A 21,466-nucleotide genomic window follows, 5' to 3' on the forward strand; every position below is an offset into this window, starting at 1 on the left:
GGCTGCAGATAGAAGGCAGGAAGAAGATAGGCTGTACATAGAGGGGAGGAAGAGGATAGGCTGGACAAAGGAGGCAGAGGATATGCTGGATACAGAGAGGAGGCAGAAGATAGGCTGGACATAGAGTGAAGGATCAGGGATATGCTGGATAAAGAGGGGAGGAAAAGGGCCGACTGGATAAAGAGGAGCGGCAGAGGATAGGCTGTATATAAAGGGGAAGAAAAATATAGGCTAGATATAGAGGGGAGGAAAATGATGGACTGTATATAGAAGGAAGGAAAAGAATATGCTGGAAGCAGAAGAAAGGACAGGTTTGGTGTAGAGTATAGGCAAAGAACAGATGGTGGATGGGAAACAGGCTGGTTGTGGAAAAGAAGGTGGAGGAGGGGAATCAGGGTCAGTATAGGAGATTAGGAGGTGTCGATGGGAGGCAGAGGATAGGCTGGACATAGAGGGAAAACAGAGAATAGGCTTAGTGTAGTAAGCAAAGGATAGGCTTGGTGTAGAGGGTAGGTAGAGGATAAGTTTAAAGAAGTACAGCCAAAGCTCATTTGGCTGTACTTCTCCTGTGAATCACAGGAGTGAAGTTTGTTCTGCCCTCCTGTGACCTGTGTTCAGCAGACAGTGGGCTGAAGCCTGCTGTCGGTTGACATCACACAGCCGGTCCAGGCTCGGGTAAGATTGCGACCATATGGTTGGGATCCACCCACATGCCTGGACCGGCACCCAGCTCATCCTCTCAGTGAGGCGCTGAGGGAGCTCTGCTCAGGGAGCAGTGAGAACCAAGCGATCCGAGGTGTTTGCTCAGTTCTCATTGTTAGAACCGGCGAGGGACAGAAGCAGCATTGGACTGATGCTGCATCCACCTAGGTAAGTATATTTCTACAAAAAAGTCAATTTCCATACTCTCTTTTAATGTAGATAGTAGGCTGAGGATAGTCTGGATATAGAAGGAAGGCAGAAGATAAGTTTGGTGTAGATGAAACCAGAGGATAGGCTTGGTGTAGAGGTCAGGCAGAGGATAACCTGAGTATAGGAAGTGGGGGAAAGATAGGTTTTGTGTAGAGGGGAGAGTAGAGGATAGGCTGGATGTAGAGGGGAAGCAGACAAGAGGCTTTATATATACTAAAGGGGAGGCAGAGGTTAAGCTGGCTGTAGCAAGAAGGTTGAGAATAGGTTTGTTGTAGACTGAAGCCAAAGGATAGGGTAATATAGAAAGGAGGCAGAGGATAGGCTTGATGTAAAAGGGAAGCAATAAACAGACTGGATGTAGAGAGGAGGTAGAAGATAGGCTGGGTATAGAGAGAAGGCAGAGGATAGACTGGATGTAGAGAGAAGGCAGAGGATAGGCTGGATGTAGAGAGAAGGAAGAGGATAGGCTGGATGTATAGAGAAGGAAGAGGATAGGCTGGATGTAGAGAGAAGGTATAGGCTTGATCTAGAACAGAGGCAGAAGATAGGTTGGATGTATAAATGGAACAAAAGATAGGCTGGATGTAAAGAGAAGTAGGAGGACAGTCTGGATATGGACAGTAGGCAGAAGGTAGGCTGGATGTAAAAAAAATTTTGATGATAGGTTTGCTGTAAACTGAGGATAGGCTGAATGTAAACAGGAGACATGGATAGGCTGGGTGCAGAGGGGAAGCAGAGGATTGGTTGGACGTAGAGAGATAGCAGAGAACAGGCAGCATGTAGAGAGAACATAGATAATAGGCTTAATGTGGGAGGGAAGCAAAGGGTAGGCTTGGTTAACAATAGAGGGGAGGCAGAGGATAGGTTCAATGTAGTGAAGGTTGATGATAGGTTTGTTCAGGGGTGGCCCATCTATTAAGGGCGCATGGGCCCCGCCCCCTCGTCCATCGCCGTCTCCCCTATCCATGCGTCCAGCCCCTTTGAGGACACCGGTGCATGGATTCCAATGCGGGGGAGGGGGGCTGTTTTTTTTTAAGCACCAATTAGAGCCAGAGGCTCTAATAGGCTTCAATATAGGGTGGACTCGGGTCACAGAGAGTGCGCTTCGAGCCCACCCAGGTGTGTTACAACAGTGAATCAATATTCGCTGTTGTAACACTGATCCTCCTCCCGGCCAATCAGGAAGCAGTTTTTGACACCGGTCAACCGATTGGCTGAAAGGACAGGCGATCCTTTTGGACGCCTAGGAGGAGGAAGGAGGAGTGATGCAAAGAGGACACAGGAACCGCTGCCCATAGGAGCCCTCATTCCGCCACTCATAGGAGCCTGCAACCCACCCATAGGAGCCTGCAACCCGCAGGAGCCTGCAAACTGCCCATAGGAGCCTGCCCGCCTGCAACCGATGGGGTAAGTGCAAGGGTAAGGGAGCCGACCCGACCGACCAACCGGGGGGGGGGGCTGGTTGTTTGCCGCCCCCCAACAAGAAACAAACACCAGCCGCCACTGGGTTTGTTGTAGACTGGAGCAGGAAATAGGGAGAAGGCAGATGATAGGTTGGATGTGGAGGGGAAGCAGAGAATAGGCTGGATATAGAGGGAAGGCAGAGAATAGGCTAGATTAAACTCTGAGTGACAGCAGAAGAAAGATCAAGTGGTCTTTTTTTTTAACTTTGTGGTCTGAAGATCTACTGTACAGTATATAGGGGAATCAGGACCTCCTTTCTCCTGCTGGTAATCCCTCTAGTGATAACTAAAGTGTCAAAGCCTGGACCTTAACCAAGACCTCTGCTGTGTCTAGCAATAATGCCGCATACACACGACCGGACTTTACGGCATACTTTGCCCGGCGGACTTTTCAACGGACTTTACGACAGACTTTCCGAATGAACGGACTTGCCTACACACGATCAACCAAAGTCTGATGGATTCGTACGTGATGACGTACGATGAGGACTAAAATAAGGAAGTACATAGCCAGTAGCCAATAGCTGCCCTAGCGTTGGTTTTTGTCCGTCGGACTAGCATACAGACGAGCGGACTTTTCGACCGGACTCGGGTCCGTCGGATAAATTTGAAACATGTTTCAAATCTAAGTCCGTCAAACTTTTGAGAAAACAAAGTCCGCTGGAGCCCACACATGATCGAATTGTCTGACGAAATCCGGTACGCCGGACCAAGTATGCCGTAAAGTCCGATTGTGTGTACGCGGCATTACTCTTCTCATTGAACCACCTGAGATGCTAGACAGCAACCTTTCTCATTGCTTAGACAACTTTGCCTTCTGTCTTGTTTCTCATAAACCTAAACCCTTTGCGCCTTCCATGAACTTCCTGATTTAAGCCATGTCTCCGCACTTCCTGGTTGTCAGATTACTGTGCTCTCACCAGCCAATACCTCACTCTTGTCACTCCTGCTGCTGTCGGTATCTTTGCTTCCACACATCACTCATACATGCCAACAGTTTACGGGATTTAGACCCTTGTCCCGTTTTTTCGTTGTCAATTTCGTTGTCCATAGACTGCAACCACCTGGGGGCCTTTCCACCCAGGCGCCACACCTATCAAATCTAAACTCATAGCTCTCCACGTCTGAGCATTGTGCTGGAGTACTACAAGTCCTAGCATGCCTGGGGTCTATTCCCTACATTGGGGCACTACAAATCCCAGCATGCCTGTGTCTTATTATGGGATGCAGGTCCAATCATGCATGGGCCCTCCATTAGGGCACTACAAGTCCCAGCAGACCTGTGTCCTCCCCTTATGGAACTACAAGCCCCAGCATGCCTACGTCCTTCTTTCCACTGGGGTACTACAGATCCAGTCATGCCTGCGTCCTCCCATTATTGAACTACAAGCTCCAGCAATCCTGGGTCCACCTTCCGTTAGGCCACTGCAGGTCCTATAATGCCTGGGCCCTCCCCCCTATTGGGGCACTACAGGTCCTATAATGCCTGGGTCCTCCTTTGGGCCACTACAAGTCCCAGCATGCCTGTGTCTTATTATAGAATGCATGCCTGGGTCCCTCCTTCTATTTGGCGCTACAGGTCCAATCATGCATGGACCCTCCATTGGGGCACTACAAGTCCCAGCATGCCTGTGTCTTATTATAGAATGCATGCCTGGGTCCCTCCTTCCATTGGGTGCTACAGGTCCAATCATGCATGGGCCCTCCATTGGGGCACTACAAGTTCCATCATGCCTATGTCTTATTATAGAATGCATGCCTGGGTCCCTTCTTCCATTGGGTGCTACAGGTCCAATCATGCATGGGCCCTCCATTGGGGCACTACAAGTCCCATCATGCCTATGTCTTATTATAGAATGCATGCCTGGGTCCCTCCTTCCATTGGGTGCTACAGGTCAAATCATGCATGGGCCCTCCATTGGGGCACTACAAGTCCCAGCATGCCTGTGCACTAATACTAGGTGTTTGGAGTATGTTTATCTGCTGATTGTTAACCACTTGCCACCCAGGCCAATTCCGACATTTCTCTCCTACATGTAAAAATCATTTTTTTGCTAGAAAATGACAGAACCCCCAAACATTATACATGTTTTTTTAGCAAAGACCATAGAGAATAGGCGGTCTTTGGAACTTTTTAGATCTATATATGGGGTGGTGTACTCCACCAAAGGATTTTTCCCCTGGATATAGAGAGGAGACAGGAGAGGCTGGATGTAGGGGGAGGTGTCAGGTTTAGAAGGAGTGTCTTCCTGGACTACAGAAGAAAGTTTTTCTTTTCTGCTCAGTGTTGTGACAATCACAGACTGCTCAGGATCAGGTGAGAGTTGTAGGTTGGTGTTGCTGTGAGGTTGTAGGGGGGGAAGTTTTTCATTGACAGGTAGAAGAGGTCCCCATTTATTTCCATGGTGAAGTGAAGCAGCTGAAATCCATGTTCTGTCATGTTTGTCTGTGTAGTCACACTAGTCATGTCTGTCCTCACATTAGGGTTAGCTTCATGTCAGCTTATTAACCCCTTGCTGACAAATGCCTGATGTCCCGACCCATGACAGTGTCCTGAAGACGGGGCTGTTGTCAACAAGGGGAACATTAGAAAGCGATACAAAATCTCCTGTGTGTGAATACAATGTGGATTGTGCTGATATAACGTGACTCGGATTTCTTCAGTTCTTATCAGACTTTGGAATTTGTTCAGCTCACATTTCACCCAGAGCCATAGATGGCCTCCGGTATTAGAGGAAGGATTACACAAAAGGTATCTGTGCCAAGGGTGCCTGTACATTACAGATCTATATGGGGGGGGGGGGGGGGCTGTACATTACAGATCTATATGGGGGGGGCTGTACATTACAGATCTATATGGAGGGCTGTACATTATAGATCTATATGGGGGGGGGGGGCTGTACATTACAGATCTATATGGGGGGGCTGTACATTACAGATCTATATGGGGGGCTGTACATTATAGATCTATATGGGGGGGCTGTACATTACAGATCTGTATGGGGTGCCTGTACATTATAGATCTATATTGGGGGGCTGTACATTATAGATCTATATGGGGGGGCTGTACATTACAGATCTGTATGGGGGGGGCTGTACATTACAGATCTATATGGGGGGGCTGTACATTATAGATCTATATGGGGGGGCTGTACATTATAGATCTATATTGGGGGGCTGTACATTATAGATCTATATGGGGGGCTGTACATTATAGATCTATATGGGGGGACTGTACATTACAGATCTGTATGGGGTGCCTGTACATTATAGATCTATATGGGGGGCTGTACGTTGTAGATCTATATGGGGGGCTGTACATTACTGATCTATATGGGGGGCTGTACATTACAGATCTATATGGGGGGGTGTACCATATAGATCTGTATGGGGGAGGCTGTACATTATAGATCTATATGGGGTGCCTGTACATTACAGATCTATATGGGGGGCTGTACATTACAGATCTATATGGGGTGCCTGTACATTATAGATCTATATGGGGGGCTGTACATTATAGATCTATATGGGGTGCCTGTACATTATAGATCAATATGGGGTGCCTGTACATTACAGATCTATATGGGGTGCCTGTACATTACAGATCTATATGGGGGCTGTACATTACAGATCTATATGGGGTGCCTGTACATTGCAGATCTATATGGGTGCCTGTACATTGCAGATCTATATGGGGTGCCTGTACATTATAGATCTATATGGGGGCTGTACATTACAGATCTATATGGGGGGCTGTACATTATAGATCTATATGGGGCTGTATATTATAGATCTATAATGGGGGCTGTACATTATAGATCTAAAATGGAATGGGGGGCTGTACATTATAGATCTATAATGGGGGCTATACATTATAGATCTATATGGGGGGATGTACATTATAGATCTATATGGGGGGATGTACATTATAGATCTATATGGGGGGCTGTACATTATAGATCTATATGGGGGGGCTGTACATTATAGATCTATATGGGGGGGCTGTACATTATAGATCTATATGGGGGAGGGGGCCTGTACCATATAGATCTTATTTATTTTACCTTTTTTATTTTTACACTGTCATTTTAGGCCTCATGCCCACGGATGTTTTTAAAGCCGCTTTTTTGAGCGTTTTTTGCAGCTTAAAAACGTCTCTCCATGTTAGCCTATGGCCTCATGCCCACCATGACATTTTTGAGCTGTAAGTGGCATAGGCGTTTTTGAGCTCCAAAAAAAACCCAGGACCAGTGCGCTCTGAGGCTCCAACGCTAGAGCTGTAAAAACGTCAGACGCCAGTAAAAGGTGTTAGACGTGATTTAACGAGGCTTAACAATGTATACACAGCGTTATGTCCCGTCCAGCGTTTCTTTGTCTCTATTCAAAATCAGTGGTTCCCTATGGGAGCCCATTGATCGGAATAGAAGTCGCACCAGAAGTCGTATCAAGATGATTCGACTTGCGGTGCGACTTGTGTGCTGAGAATCTTGAAGGGGGAACCCCGACAAAATTTTGCGTGAGGTTCCAACCCAAGATCCATACCAGACCCTTATCCCAGCACGCAGCCTGGCAGGTCAGGAAAGGGGGGGGACAAGTGAGCACCCCCCCTCCTGGACCATACCAGGCCACATGCCCTCAACATGGGGGTTGGGGCAGAGGGGGCCCCTGTGCCCCCCCACCCCAAAGCACCTTGTCCCCATGGTGATGAGGACAATAGCCTCTTCCCGACAACCCTTGCCCGGTGGTTGTCGGGGCCTGCGGGCGGGGACTTATCGTGATCTGGAAGCCCCCTTTAACAAGGGGGCCCCCCAGATCACAGCCCCCCACCCTAGGTGAATGAATATGTGGTACATGGTACCCCCTACCCATTCATCTAAATAAAAATGTCAAAAATAAACACACTACACAGGTTTTTAAAGTATTTTATTAAAGCAGCTGCGGCTCTTCTCCCTCTCCTGGCGATGTGTTCTCTCCTCCCCGGTTCTTCTCCTCTTTCTCCACTATCTTCTGCTCTTTTGCTGGGTCTTCTCCCCTCTCAGTTTCTTCTCCTTTCTCTCCGCTATCTTCTGCTCTTTTGCTGAGTCTTCTCCCCTCTCTGGGTCTTCTCCCCTTTCTTCGCTATCTTCTGCTCTATTGCTGGGTCTTCTCCCACTGCTCTTCTTCCAATGTTGACTTGACGCCATCTCCCGGTGTAATGCTGGGTCCACCGTGTGCAATGACTTATATTGGCATGGGACGGGGCCACCCAATGATGTAAGTTAGATGCCACGCCCCTTGTGATATCATACCCCGGGTGATGACATCACAAGGGGCGTGGCATCTAACTTACATCATCGGATTGGCCCCGCCCCATGCCAATGAGAGAGCAACATGAGAGAGAACACACTGCACCTGTATGGCCTGAAGAAACAGGAGAGCGCTCCTTCCTGAGGGGGGATACTAGTTATGTGACCCCAGTGACAACCATGGATTTCCTTACTTCCTGTTTTGGTTATGGGACAGGAAATGCAGGAAAAAAATTAATTTCTAACACACATTATAAACCTCCCTTACTGTATCCAAAATGGAAAAAAAAAAAAAAGTTTTTCCTTTTTAGTTTTACTTTAGGAAGGGTTTTTTAAATATGGGTTTTGCCTACATTTTTGAACTGAAAGGGAGCCCTGGCTGGGAGGTAGGTTTAACACACTATGCTGCTATACCAATGTGGGAAAGCATAGTGTGCTTTTTGGTAAAAGTGAACTAATCTTTTAACTGAACAAGCTCAAGACAGAATCTGATTGGTTACTGACATGGAAATTTATAGATAGGCAACTCCTATCCTGATATTGATTAGTGGTTCCAAATTAATAACTATTGCAGTAGGGAACAGACACAAAAGATACACTCCGCATCTATCCAAATAATTGTTCTGCTTTATTAAATCGCAATTGAAGGTTTTTATACACATGATTATGTAGGTATCACATTAATATTACAATTGTACTTGTATGGTAACAAGGGGCGTAACATAGGCAGGCTAATTCTAATCAGGACTCGAAAGAATGCAAACATGTAATGAAAACATTATTAGTGCCGTGTGCAGAGTGAGGGCAGTGTGCAATACATACAAAATAGAATACAATTATATACATAATTTACATATTTCTTTTACAGTTACCATGCACAGCTGTTCCAGATTTAGTAATTGTTAGTGTGACTTACCTTGGCGCCTCAAAGAGAAAAGGTCCATCTCTTGGTCATCTCTAAAGCCGTGTACACACGAGCGGAATGTTCGACAGAAAAAGTCAGACGGAAGCTTTTCATCGTATATTCCGATCGTGTGTGGGCCTCATCGGACTTTTCATTTCGAAAATCCTGACAGACCTAGAAATAGAACATGTTCTAAATATTTCCTACGGAACCAATTCTTATCGGGAAAACCGCTCGTCTGTATGCTGTTCCGATAGACCAAAAAGGACGCATGCTCTGAAGCAAGTACGAGACGGAAGCTATTGGCTACTGGCTATTGAACTTCCTTTTTTCTAGTCCCGTCGTACGTGCTGTACGTCACCACGCTCTGGACGGTCGGACTTTGGTTTGACCGTGTGTAGGCAAGACCACTTGAATGGAATTCCGTCGGAGTTCTGTCGGAGAAACCTTCAGAGTTTATTCCGACGGCAAAATCGGCCGTGTGTATGTGGCATTATATGGTTTGTCTGTCTCCCTACCATTCAGAAATTGGCCTGGTACACGCGATGAGATTATTGGACGAATAATCTTCCGTTTTTTTGTTTTTTTTTTGTTTACGTGCTAGTTTCATATCGGAAAGGAAGAGGTTATTCAACTTATGAAAATTTGCGTATGACAAAATACAAATTCGGAAGTGATGGAATGTATTGCATTGTATTGTAATGTATTCTTTAATTTCTGATTCTTGCTTTTTTCAGTTTTTTTTTTTTAGGACGAAAACGGTACTAATTAAACGAAAATCGGAAGTTGTGTCCACGTACGATAACAAATTTCTAGTTTTTGTTATCTGGAAAGTTGTAATCGGCTGTCGAAAGCACTATACTAATGATCCGATAATCGGCTGATCGTTCGCTCGTTTGACTTTTTTTTTTTTTTTTCTTTTGATCGTCTTATTGTGTGTACAGGCCATTATACAATTTCTATCTGAGGAAGTAACTAACAAACAGTCTGGAAGGTCGCTATCCACTAAGAGCGTGGAAAGATTTATCCTTCAGTAAATCAGAAAGTTTCCCAAGTCAGAACTAAGGTCTCCCCTCCAGACTGGTTGTTGGCTACTTTCCAGCTCTGTCTGATCCATCACATTTATCTTGGACATTCACAGCTATAAAATCTCCTGAATCTTATTTGGGGCCTCTGGGTGTGCTGACTATAGCAATAAGAAAAATAATCAAGATCTTGGCCAACTAAAACACGTTTGTTTTATGTAATTTAGGAAGAGCACCCCAAGGTATTAGGTATGCCTTCCTCTTCACAATATCGCTAATATAAAATATTCTTTATATATAAGTCAAGAGATTTCATTTCAGAAATATATAAGTCAACTAGCAGCAATAGTGAGCGTTTTTCAACAAAAGCTAAACATTTTTATGTCCATCCTCGCTTTCTCCTCCTGTTTACACACTCCAATACCAGCAATGTTACTTTCAATAAAATATGGCACAAAATAATTTTAGCTTAGGTGGTTTATTCTTAATTCCTGCCAGGAGGGGCCTGCAGGGTTAACTACTCTGATAATAAAAAAAAATAAAAAAATATTAAATATTTAATTTTATTTTAAATATATTTAGGAAGCACTCAATACTGTTTTCAGTTTTAGGGCCGGTTCCCGCATCGCATGACAATTCACACTGCCCTATGCGAACTGCTGGGAGTGTCAATTAAAAGTTAATGACACCCCCAAATCAGTTCGCATATCACGGTGTGATCTGCAAATTCGGACAGGAATCAGATCGCGTGAGTGTGAACATCCATGCAATCCGATTCTGCTGCGGACCAAAAAAAGGGTCCTGCCTCTAAATTCCCCTGCATGCTAGCCTATGTGTCCATACACACACAGACTTTTAGCAGCGTTTAGTGGCAGGCGAGTTTAGTAGGGTTGCCACTTTTTCTTCAAGCCAAACCCAAACACTTTAGCGGTGGACAGTAAAAAATTTTAGTTATAGTATACACTATAGGGTTGCAACAAACCTTTGGGCACTCCAAAGAGAACAGTAATGCAGCGCACATCGTGCCCCTTCACCCTTCTCTCAGGCCCTATTCCTAGCCACACTCCTGTTTGAATAATGTGCCTGGGTTTTAGATGGACTGAAACCCGGACACATTATTCAAAACCCGGTCAGTCCGGGTGAGACCCTGACAGGTGGCAACCCTAGAGTTTAGAGGCAGGAAAAAAAAAAACACTGCCGGTGCATCCAGGAGCAGCAGAGTTTGGGCAGAAAATCGCTTGATGCATCGTAACATGCCTAAACACGTGTTAACACTAGCCGTGTTTAGCGCTTGAGCGTTAATTTATTTCAATGACGAGAATAAATTATTGTGGCCAATGAAATTAACACCCAAGTGCTTGACGCCTGTAAACATGCCTAAGGCTGCAGTCACACCTGAGCGTTTCGTTGTGCGTTTTTACATCGTTTTTTACTGTGTTGCTGCGATTTTGCACCGATCAAAAGGTCACCAGTGTAAAAAAGCAGAAAAACGACTGTAATCTGCCCAAAAAAGAAGCCCATGTACTTTTTTGAGCTTCAGGCCTTTTTCTTTAGGCTACAAAACGCTCAGATGTGAACAGTAGCCATTTAAATTAATGGGATTTTGCTTGTTGTCCATTTTTCTGGTGTTTTTACGAGCTGAAAATGCTCAGGCGTGAATGCAGCCTAAATGCTTGCAAAAGCATTAGACAGTTTTAAGTGTCAGGAGTTTTTTCTGTAAAAAACACTGCTAGTTTCTAGGAGATTTAAAAAAAAACTCCTGTGTGTATGAGGCCTTATCATTCACTGTTAAAATGCCTCCCCACAGCTCCGAATAACTGGCCGGATATCCTAAACACAGCAACTGAGAATTAGGGGTCTCATATGAGAACACTGGGGAGAAGACCCCAGGATTCCTTGATTACATCACTAGTTGATTATATATGATGTCACTCAACAGTGCAAACTGTAACACCGATCTGAATGAGCCTCTAGGATTATTTTCTCCATGAACATAGACACCAGGAAATGGAATAGGCTTTATATAGAATCTGAAAGTCTAATACCTTTTTCCTCTCCTATTATCTGCAGACAGGATGTCCACCATTAAGCAATTCGCTGACAGTGAGGTGTTCAGAGCCTTTGCTACATATGTGGCTGTTGTCCTCCTGAAAATGATGCTAATGAGTCTTTGCACCTCCTTCTACAGGATTAAACTTGGGGTAAGTGGCTCCAATTGAGCATACTTGTGATATAAATATACAGGGTATTTAATACTCTGGGGAACATCAGATTGTGTGACTGCATCTCACTATGAATTGAATCAAACCAATTCATGACAATGTATTACCTATTAAAAGGTGATGTCATAAAAAGATGGAAGTGACTCTCGCTCTACTCTCATCCCTTGTGTGTGTGTGTATGTATAGGTCTTTGCAAATCCGGAGGATGCTCATGGTCATGCCAAGGGGGGAGATGTGAAGAAATTTATCAGAATAGATGAAACTGTGGAGCGAGTACGCAGGTAATGGAACTATTTCCAGTGTCAGCAGATCAGGTACCGCTAATCGGGTACAGCCGGAAGTATGAGTCCTGACGTGTGACAATGTTGGCAGCAATGAGAATGCTTGTCTGCTCCTCAGCCAAGACATGTATGTGACCACTTCCTATTGGTCAGAATGTATTATCTACTGAACCATGTATACCCATATTTGACAGGTGAAAGGGGGAGAACCCAATCCTCTACACTGAATTGAACCAGCACAGATGACTAATATACAGAATTTAACTTTTTCCCCACTGGTCATTGCACATAATGGTGCCATCTCCTCTGGGTGGTCCACAGAATAGAGCCACCCCCACTAACCAGTCCACAGAAATTAGACCCCCCCCCCCATTGACTGGTCCCCAGAATGGTGCCACTCCATCTGACCGGCCCATGGAACAGAGCTACCCCCAATGACCAGTCCCCAGAATGGTATCACCATCTCTCAGTCGACAGATTGGAACCACCCCCACTAACTAATATACACAATTAAACTTCCCCACTGAACACTGCATAGAATAGAGTTGCCTCCACTGAGTGGTCTGCAGAGTATTGCCATCCCTACTGACCAGTCCTCATATTGGTGTCACCTCCATTGACAAGTCCACAGAATAGTGCCACTCCCTTTGACTAGGCTCAGAATGGAGCACTCCCCATTGACTAATATACAGAATGTAATTTTCCCCACTGGCCATTACAGAGAATGGTGTCGTTCCCACTGACCAGTAGACAGAATGGAGCCACCTCCACAGAGTGATCTACAAATTAGAGCTACTTCCAGTGACCAGTTCACAGAATAGTGCCATTGCCACTCCCACTAACTAGCAGGGCTGGACTGGGATAAAAATTTGGCCCTGGACTTCATCCAGACCGGCCCACTTTATTTGTGCAAACAAGCATAAAAACAGTATATAAACTATACGCAATTGTGCAAAAAAACATAAGTAGCATAACATAAGGAGTCCTCACTAACCTTTTTTACTATTTCACTTATTCTCCTCTGTATTTTTCTCATCTTTCTCACATCACTGTGTGAAGTTGAGGGTGAACCAAGAAAGCCATTACTTTGACAGGCTGTCACTGAAACCAGCCCACTGAGCCATCGTCCCACCGGGAAACTCCCTGTAGTCCCAATGGCCAGTACAGGCCTGCTAACTAGTTGACAGAATGGAACCACTCCCACTGACTTGTATACAGAAATAAACTTACCCTGTTGGTCATTACACAGGATGGTGCCATGTCCACCTACCGATCATAGAATGGAGCCACCCCCACTGAGTGCTCTACAGAATAGAGCTACCCCCACTGACCAGTTCACAGTAAGGTGCCACCTCCATTAACTAGTCCACACAATGGTGCCATCCCCACTGACCAGTCCTGAGAATTTTTCCACCCCTACTGAACGTGCCTTAGAATGGTGCCACCCCACTGACCAGTTCAAAGAATGGCCATTAGAGAAAATTTAGGATTTGTACTCACCTATGAAATGCAACCTTTTATGAATGCATATTTGCTTGCTATAGATTATCTCTTCTTGTATTAATATGAGCCTGTGTAAAAAAGATACAGTTTCTTAAAGTGTTTGTTACCCCAGCATTTCAAATTCCTGCTATGTGCCTGCTGTACCGTGTATCTGTATGACAAAGTATCCTGTTCTCTTTGTATTGGTTCCTTTGTGTGAAATCACTGATGTTCCTGCCAGTACCTCTGCTTTTCTGTTAAAAACTGACCACACTAGGCTGGAGAGGCACTGTAGTCAGTTGCCTAGCTGTGCTGTGAACTCAGGCTGCTCTCCTCCAATGATCAGACATGTCCTGACACTCCTCCGCTGCACATCCTTTTACTGGGAAGCTCAGTATGCTGTTGCTTCTCCTCCCCCCAACTCTTATGCAGCTGAGAACAGAGGGAATGTGATCACTTATAAAATAAGGTATTTATGAAGTTTTTTTGTTTTTTTTAAATCTATACACACGTTTGCCTTTCATTTAAATTTTAAATTGAATGGGTTGTTTTACAAGGTGATCATTTACAATCACTTTAAAGCATTGTTTTTAGTCACTTGTCAGATCAATGTCCAGTGATTTCATACACAAAATTTAGTGGTGTTTCAATGTCACACAGTCACAGCAGAAGAGTCCAGATAAAAGTTAATATTTTGAATATTTTGCATCTCTCAGATCTTTGTACAGTAGTTGTTGGCGGTTCCTCCACAATGAAAGCGGTGCATTTCCACCATTTATAGGAATATTGCTTTTTGAGCTTTGCTCCCAGTTTACTTGCAAAAGGTATAAAAATATTACAGCCGCTAAGCAGGTTATATGGGCAACGTTGACATTTATTTGAAAAGACATTACAGCGTGTATGCGGCTATTCTTTCATTGTGACAGCGGAGAATAGAAAAGCTGCGTCCAGTTTATCACGCTGAGTGCGTCCCAAAATATCACAAATTCTACAGAGCTCCTTGCCATAACATCCTATCGATTTATCCATCACACTGTATAGATTCCCAAATATCTGGGGAAAATTATGCTTTATTGGTATGAACTTAAATATGGCTCTTCCGGGTAGGTGACAGTTTTTTCCTTTTGTGTTCACAGGTGTCATCTGAACGACATTGAGAACATTGTACCGTTTGTGGGACTTGGTCTGGTCTAAGTGCTCAGTAATCCTGAATTATCTACCGCACTTTTACATTTCCGCATTTTTGCCGGTTCTCGCATTGCGCACACTATCTCCTACCTAACGCCACTGCCACAGCCAAGCCGAGCACTGACCTTCTTCATTGGATTTTTAGTCAATTGTTCCATGGGTTATGCAATTCTGAGCAGCATCTCCTATTTTTAAAGCTGACCCTATATTGCCACACATACAGAAATCATGGTTGTTACTTTTCTATTAGGTTGTTTTGTCTGTATGGGAGAAAATAAATCTTTGAGATTACTTCCATGGCTCTCTATAATGTCATTATTACAATTATAGGAAATAATTCACTCCTAGAGCAATATACACCTAAAATCTCTGAGACAACATGACATCAACCACGCTGGAGCTAAACAATCCTGAGCCAGAGTCACATGACATCTTATAAATGACACCCCCCTTTCCACTGGTTAAAGCAGAGTTCCAGCCGAAATATGACTTTTAAGATAAAAATACCCCTAGAATACTCATGCCTCATGCAATATAACAAAGGATGCTGTAAACTTTGCCCAGTTTTACTATTTGTACAGCATTGTTTTCTTACTTTGTGAAGTACCTGCACAGTGTGGCCATCTCCAGTGTGGGCATCTGAAGCCACAGTGTCCTTCTTCCTGGATTCCGTGCATGCTGGCTACCCAGCATGCACCTGCCGATCTCACGCATGTGCGGTGCAATCTTGTTCAGCTTGCCATGCCAAGCTGGCCAAGATTTTCCATAGACACCAATGTTAAATGTTTACAGGAGCTGTGCCATGCCAAGCTGACCAAGATCTCCCAGGAGCCAATGAAAACTGGAAATAATGTCCGCTGGCGCGGCTGCTAAAGGAGGAGGTAAAATTAGATATAGGCATTAATCAGGTAAGTGAACAGAAAAAAAAAAATTGCCAATTAATTTTTTTAAGGATGCGCATTAGTGCTGCACGGTGAGGAGTGATAAATTCTGTCTGCCATTCTCTTCGATTGTCTTTCTCATCTCATCTTCCTCTCTTGCCCCCTTTTTTATCTCTCCTCTTCTTCCCTGCCCCCATTGGTCTCACTTTCTCTTCAGCCCTAGGGGTCCCCGGCAAACAAACCCCCGTCCCGTGCGTGGGAGACGAACGGGAAGGCGGCCCTCCCTTAGGAGATATCGAGTACGAGGGGTAGGGCTGCTGCTCCTTGCTCCAGCCGAGGGAAGAGCCGGGGCTTCTCCTCCTGGCCGAACAGATGTTGCTTCTCCTCCTGGCCAAACAGGAAGTGGGTCCTGAGGCTATTGTCACAGGGAATGGGAAATTAGTCCAGGATATTATCAGGGTAAAGGATAATAAAAAAGGGGAAAGGGAGGTGAGTCCAAGTAAGAGATAATATAAAGAAGATAGAAGTATGTGGGCGGGGCCTACTCGCCCAGCATGTGGGGGTAGCTTTCATGCATGTATGCATTCATCAATGTCTGGAACCAGGCGGGACAGCATTCCCCGGCTTAGAGATTAACTGTACACAGTGTGCAGCAATAAAAGTACAGAGTCCTTCTGTAAGGGTGCTGTCCCATGTCATTAAACACCATGCCTGTAGAATGTTGCATTTAGGAGGGACATCACTGAGCCTATGCCCTCTCCACCAGTCCAGCGTATCTCTGCAACCTCACTCCCAGTGACAGAATTGGGGTCCCGCCGAGCACCAAGCGTGGACCTCATGCATGCACTCACTCATTGCCTTTCATTCTCCTATATCACGTGGCCAGTTCATGAGGTATCCATACCGTGGGTTTGGTCCCGGATACTTTTGGGGGAACCAACCATTTAGGGAGGGAACCAGAACACTGATCTCCTATCTACCAGGGGATCTGTCACCTACACCAGGGACCACGCTGCATGACTGGCTGCTATGTACTTTGCCCTAGTTACTGGTTAACCATAGCACCTGCTTTCACCTCCAACTTATCTTGCCTGAGTTCACCTTTAGTAATGGCTTGCCTTATACTCCATTGTACGTTACGGATCTTGTTCTGATGCACATAATCTACCATGCACCCCTTTGAATAACTTCAGACCAGGCTCAGATCATTTCAATACTTTACTGAAGGCTTCTTGTGGCAAAGCCCAAGCAGTACATTTCAGTGCAACACAATTTCAACCCTAACTATCTGAAATGAAGCTGCTAGGCATACCAGACAAAAGTGATTCCATTACTGGCAGTTTCTCTGATCTTCCGGTGTTCTGAAAGACTCTGGGCGCAGGCGGCTCCTTCTTAGAATCCCATGTCGATTGCAGACAGGAGAGAGGCAAAAACTCCAGCTTCCTCTAGTAAGTGGAAACATTTTTTTAAGGCTTGGCCTCTCTCTTCTGTCCCACGCAGACAGTAGCCCCTAAGCAGAACCCCCCCCCCCTATTTATTTACAGCACAGGGAAGAGGGCAACCCCTTCCCAGCCTGGGCAGGCTAACTAACTTACTATAAAAAGCCCAGAAACATTATTAAGGGTAGGGTATAATATAAAAGGGAAAGGAGGGGAGTCCAGAGGACGTTTTTGGGAGTAATAAATTGGATAGGACGTGAGTCAAAGATTATTATCAGGTTAAGGGATAATATTAATTATCATAAAAGAATAATAAAAGGGGACTAGGGTGAGTTCATGTAGGGGATTTCACATGTTACTCTGTCTGCGACATTCTATGACATATTGTGCAGCTATTTTTACAGTTGTCTCCCTTTTATCCCATCTAGAATGTGGGGTGTCTGAGATGAGAACTGAGAATCTCCTGAAGGCTCTGAAGGTGAGTTTCTCTGCCTGCTTAGTACTTGGGGTAGGGTGACCAGATGTCCGCAGACAGGGCATCCCATTCTCGCTGAGAAAACAGCCTAGTGGCTCAGATGCCGACGCCCCCTGCTGGACGATCTCACTGCCGCTCCCTGCTGCTATTTAGTGGAGGAGAGGCAGAGCCAAAAATTGACTGTGTGGAGGGCCGAGACCGGGAGGTGAGAAGATGGGGGGGGGGGGGGGGGGATTGTCTGTTTGTATGCAGGTGGGGGAGCAGGGGGTCAGAGCTGATGCAGCTGCATGGAGAGTTTAGCTGTTGTGGGGGAAGGGCTAAGAGGTGGGTGCAGAGATAATCTGTGAGAGAAGGGTGCAGAGGTGAGCTATGGATGTGGGGGCAGAAGTGTCCTCTGTGCATAGCAAACTCTGAACCCTGCACTCTATGCCTAACACCCCCCAGTATATTATGTAGTCCTGTGCCCAGTGCTCTGTGTATTATGTAGTTCTGTGCCAGCGCTCTGTGTATTATGCAGTCCTGTGCCCAGCGCTCTGTGTATTATGCATACAAGTACATATTTGGGGGGCACACCATACAATGCATTTAAATTCAAGATGGTGCTGCTGTAAGACCTATAAACAGTACAAAATATTTTACAGCGCACACATACAAGAATGACATTTCCTGCAGGGCTAGTTAAAAACACCTGAACACCTGAACATATTCAAAAAATACGGGGGTTTGGTCACACTATATGGTCATATAGTGCTAAGCCCACTTACTGCGACAAAGTACCCCGAATTAGTGGGTCCTACACTAGTAATAGAATGGAAGATCCTCTGTCTCAACCATGGGAGCTGAACTCCTCTATGTGGGAGAACTGAAAGGGATACATCCTAATCACTGGTGGCCACTAAATAGGAGGTAATGAGGAGGGGGAGGGGTGCTCCAGCCCAAAAACCTGGTCAGGGCCTATTACAACATACAAGTACATATTTGGGGGGCACACCATACAATGCATTTAAATTCAAGATGGTGCTGCTGTAAGACCTATAAACAGTACAAAATATTTTACAGCGCACACATACAAGAATGACATTTCCTGCAGGGCTAGTTAAAAACACCTGAACACCTGAACATATTCAAAAAATACGGGGGTTTGGTCACACTATATGGTCATATAGTGCTAAGCCCACTTACTGCGACAAAGTACCCCGAATTAGTGGGTCCTACACTAGTAATAGAATGGAAGATCCTCTGTCTCAACCATGGGAGCTGAACTCCTCTATGTGGGAGAACTGAAAGGGATACATCCTAATCACTGGTGGCCACTAAATAGGAGGTAATGAGGAGGGGGAGGGGTGCTCCAGCCCAAAAACCTGGTCAGGGCCTATTACAACATACAAGTACATATTTGGGGGGCACACCATACAATGCATTTAAATTCAAGATGGTGCTGCTGTAAGACCTATAAACAGTACAAAATATTTTACAGCGCACACATACAAGAATGACATTTCCTGCAGGGCTAGTTAAAAACACCTGAACACCTGAACATATTCAAAAAATACGGGGGTTTGGTCACACTATACAATGCATTTAAATTCAAGATGGTGCTGCTGTAAGACCTATAAATGTATGGTGTGCCCCCCAAATATGTACTTGTATGTTGTAATAGGCCCTGACCAGGTTTTTGGGCTGGAGCACCCCTCCCCCTCCTCATTACCTCCTATTTAGTGGCCACCAGTGATTAGGATGTATCCCTTTCAGTTCTCCCACATAGAGGAGTTCAGCTCCCATGGTTGAGACAGAGGATCTTCCATTCTATTACTAGTGTAGGACCCACTAATTCGGGGTACTTTGTCGCAGTAAGTGGGCTTAGCACTATATGACCATATAGTGTGACCAAACCCCCGTATTTTTTGAATATGTTCAGGTGTTTTTAACTAGCCCTGCAGGAAATGTCATTCTTGTATGTGTGCGCTGTAAAATATTTTGTACTGTGTATTATGCAGTCCCTGTGCCCAGCGCTCTGTGTATTATGCAGTCCTGTGCCCAGCGCTCTGTGTATTATGCAGTCCTGTGCCCAGCGCTCTGTGTATTATGCAGTCCTGTTCCCAGCGCTCTGTGTATTATGCAGTCCTGTGCCCAGCTCTGTGTATTATGCAGTCCTGTGCCCAGCGCTCTGTGTATTATGCAGTCCTGTGCCCAGCGCTCTGTGTATTATGCAGTCCTGTGCCCAGCGCTCTGTGTATTATGCAGTCCTGTGCCCAGCGCTCTGTGTATTATGCAGTCCTGTGCCCAGGGCTCTGTGTATTATGCAGTCCTGTGCCCAGGGCTCTGTGTATTATGCAGTCCTGTGCCCAGCGCTCTGTGTATTATGCAATCCTGTGCCCAGCGCTCTGTGTATTATGCAGTCCTGTGCCCAGCGCTCTGTGTATTATGCAGTCCTGTGCCCAGCTCTGTGTATTATGCAGTCCTGTGCCCAGCGCTCTGTGTATTATGCAGTCCTGTGCCCAGCGCTGTGTATTATGCAGTCCTGTGCCCAGCGCTGTGTATTATGCAGTCCTGTGCCCAGCGCTCTGTGTATTATGCAGTCCTGTGCCCAGCGCTCTGTGTATTATGTAGTCCTGTGCCCAGCGCTCTGTGTATTATGCAGTCCTGTGCCCAGTGCTCTGTGTATTATGCAGTCCTGTGCCATTTGCCAATAAAAAAATAAATATGTCCCTGGATTTTATTTTAAAAATCTAGTCACCCCTACTTGGGGCCCTGTAGCAGGAAGTGTGCCTCATCCTCCAGGACCCTCTGGGCACACCACTGGCATAGTCTATTCTTCCTGGGCTTGTAGGTCTGCCTGTGCTGCCCTGACTCAGTTTCCAGACTGTGTGTGCTCAGGGTCTGTATTTGGCATCTCCAGGTATGGGGCTAGTTTGTAGTTTCTCTGTAGTGACTGGTAAGTAGATCTGAAATTTCTCTGCTATAGATCTGTCTGGAATTGTATATTTCTTTATTTCAAATGTTGTCAGGCCACATTGCAAACAGTAGAGGGAATCTGCCCAGCTTTGCCCAGCAGGCAGTGTTAGAAAAGCCCCGATGACAAAAGACAATTATTCTTCACGGTGTCTGCAATGCAAGAGGGGAAACTTGATAGTACCATCGCAGTTCCTATAAGTAAGACTGGGGTCCTGGTTCGGTTCAACCTGAACTTTGGCTGATTTGCCAGCCTGATCACCCTACTGCAGAAGTGGTATTACTATTGTCAATAAATGAATACTTCCCACTGTGGTGTCTGGCTTCCTCCTCCTGAACCATACCATACCAACCCAAATGCATACATCCCAACTTTTTGAGATGGGAATGAGGGACACCTATTAGCAAAAGCATGCAGGCATAGGACACACCCCTTGCCACGCCCCCTTAAAGGAGAATTGTACAAAAAAATCAAGATTGGTTAAGTGCTTTTTTACCACTACTATTCCTTTTGGAATCTACAAATTCAGCAATTTAGAAATCAGATGACAGGTTCAGCTCTAGAAAACACTTTTTGATAGATAAAAAGTAACTTTTATATACATCTATATAGATCAGACCAAAATGAGAGACAGAGGGACATTGCTACAAATCAGGGACAGTCCCTCGAAATCAGGGACAGTTGGGAGATATGTAAATGCCTTTAACATGGGGAAGGCACCTTGCCAGAGGGATCTCCACCTGGCATAGGGTCTTGCCCCCATGTTGATGAGGGCAAGGGAATCTTCCCCATAATCCTGGCCTTGTGGTTGTAGGGTTGTTTGGAGGGAAACTTATCAGAATCTGGTAAAATAAGGAGGCCCCTAGATATCTGCCCCCGATGTGAATGAGAAGGAAGCGCATAATTAGCCTGGATACTCATTCACGGATGAAAGTTGAAAAATAAAGAAACCACAT

General features: G+C 45.3%; 1 protein-coding gene across 1 annotated transcript; it reads left to right on the top strand.

The window, feature by feature from the left end:
* The first annotated feature begins 4,999 nt into the window (after nucleotides 1-4,999).
* On the top strand, nucleotides 5,000-15,053 carry MGST1 (microsomal glutathione S-transferase 1). Its single transcript, XM_073621360.1, is given in 4 exon segments — nucleotides 5,000-5,127; nucleotides 11,660-11,790; nucleotides 11,998-12,092; nucleotides 14,711-15,053. Coding segments are annotated over 3 exon segments (468 nt in total). The 5' UTR covers nucleotides 5,000-5,127; nucleotides 11,660-11,664; the 3' UTR covers nucleotides 14,958-15,053.
* Nucleotides 15,054-21,466: the final 6,413 nt, after the last annotated feature.

Source organism: Aquarana catesbeiana, linkage group LG03, assembly GCF_042186555.1.
Source record: "Aquarana catesbeiana isolate 2022-GZ linkage group LG03, ASM4218655v1, whole genome shotgun sequence".
Taxonomy (NCBI): domain Eukaryota; kingdom Metazoa; phylum Chordata; class Amphibia; order Anura; family Ranidae; genus Aquarana; species Aquarana catesbeiana.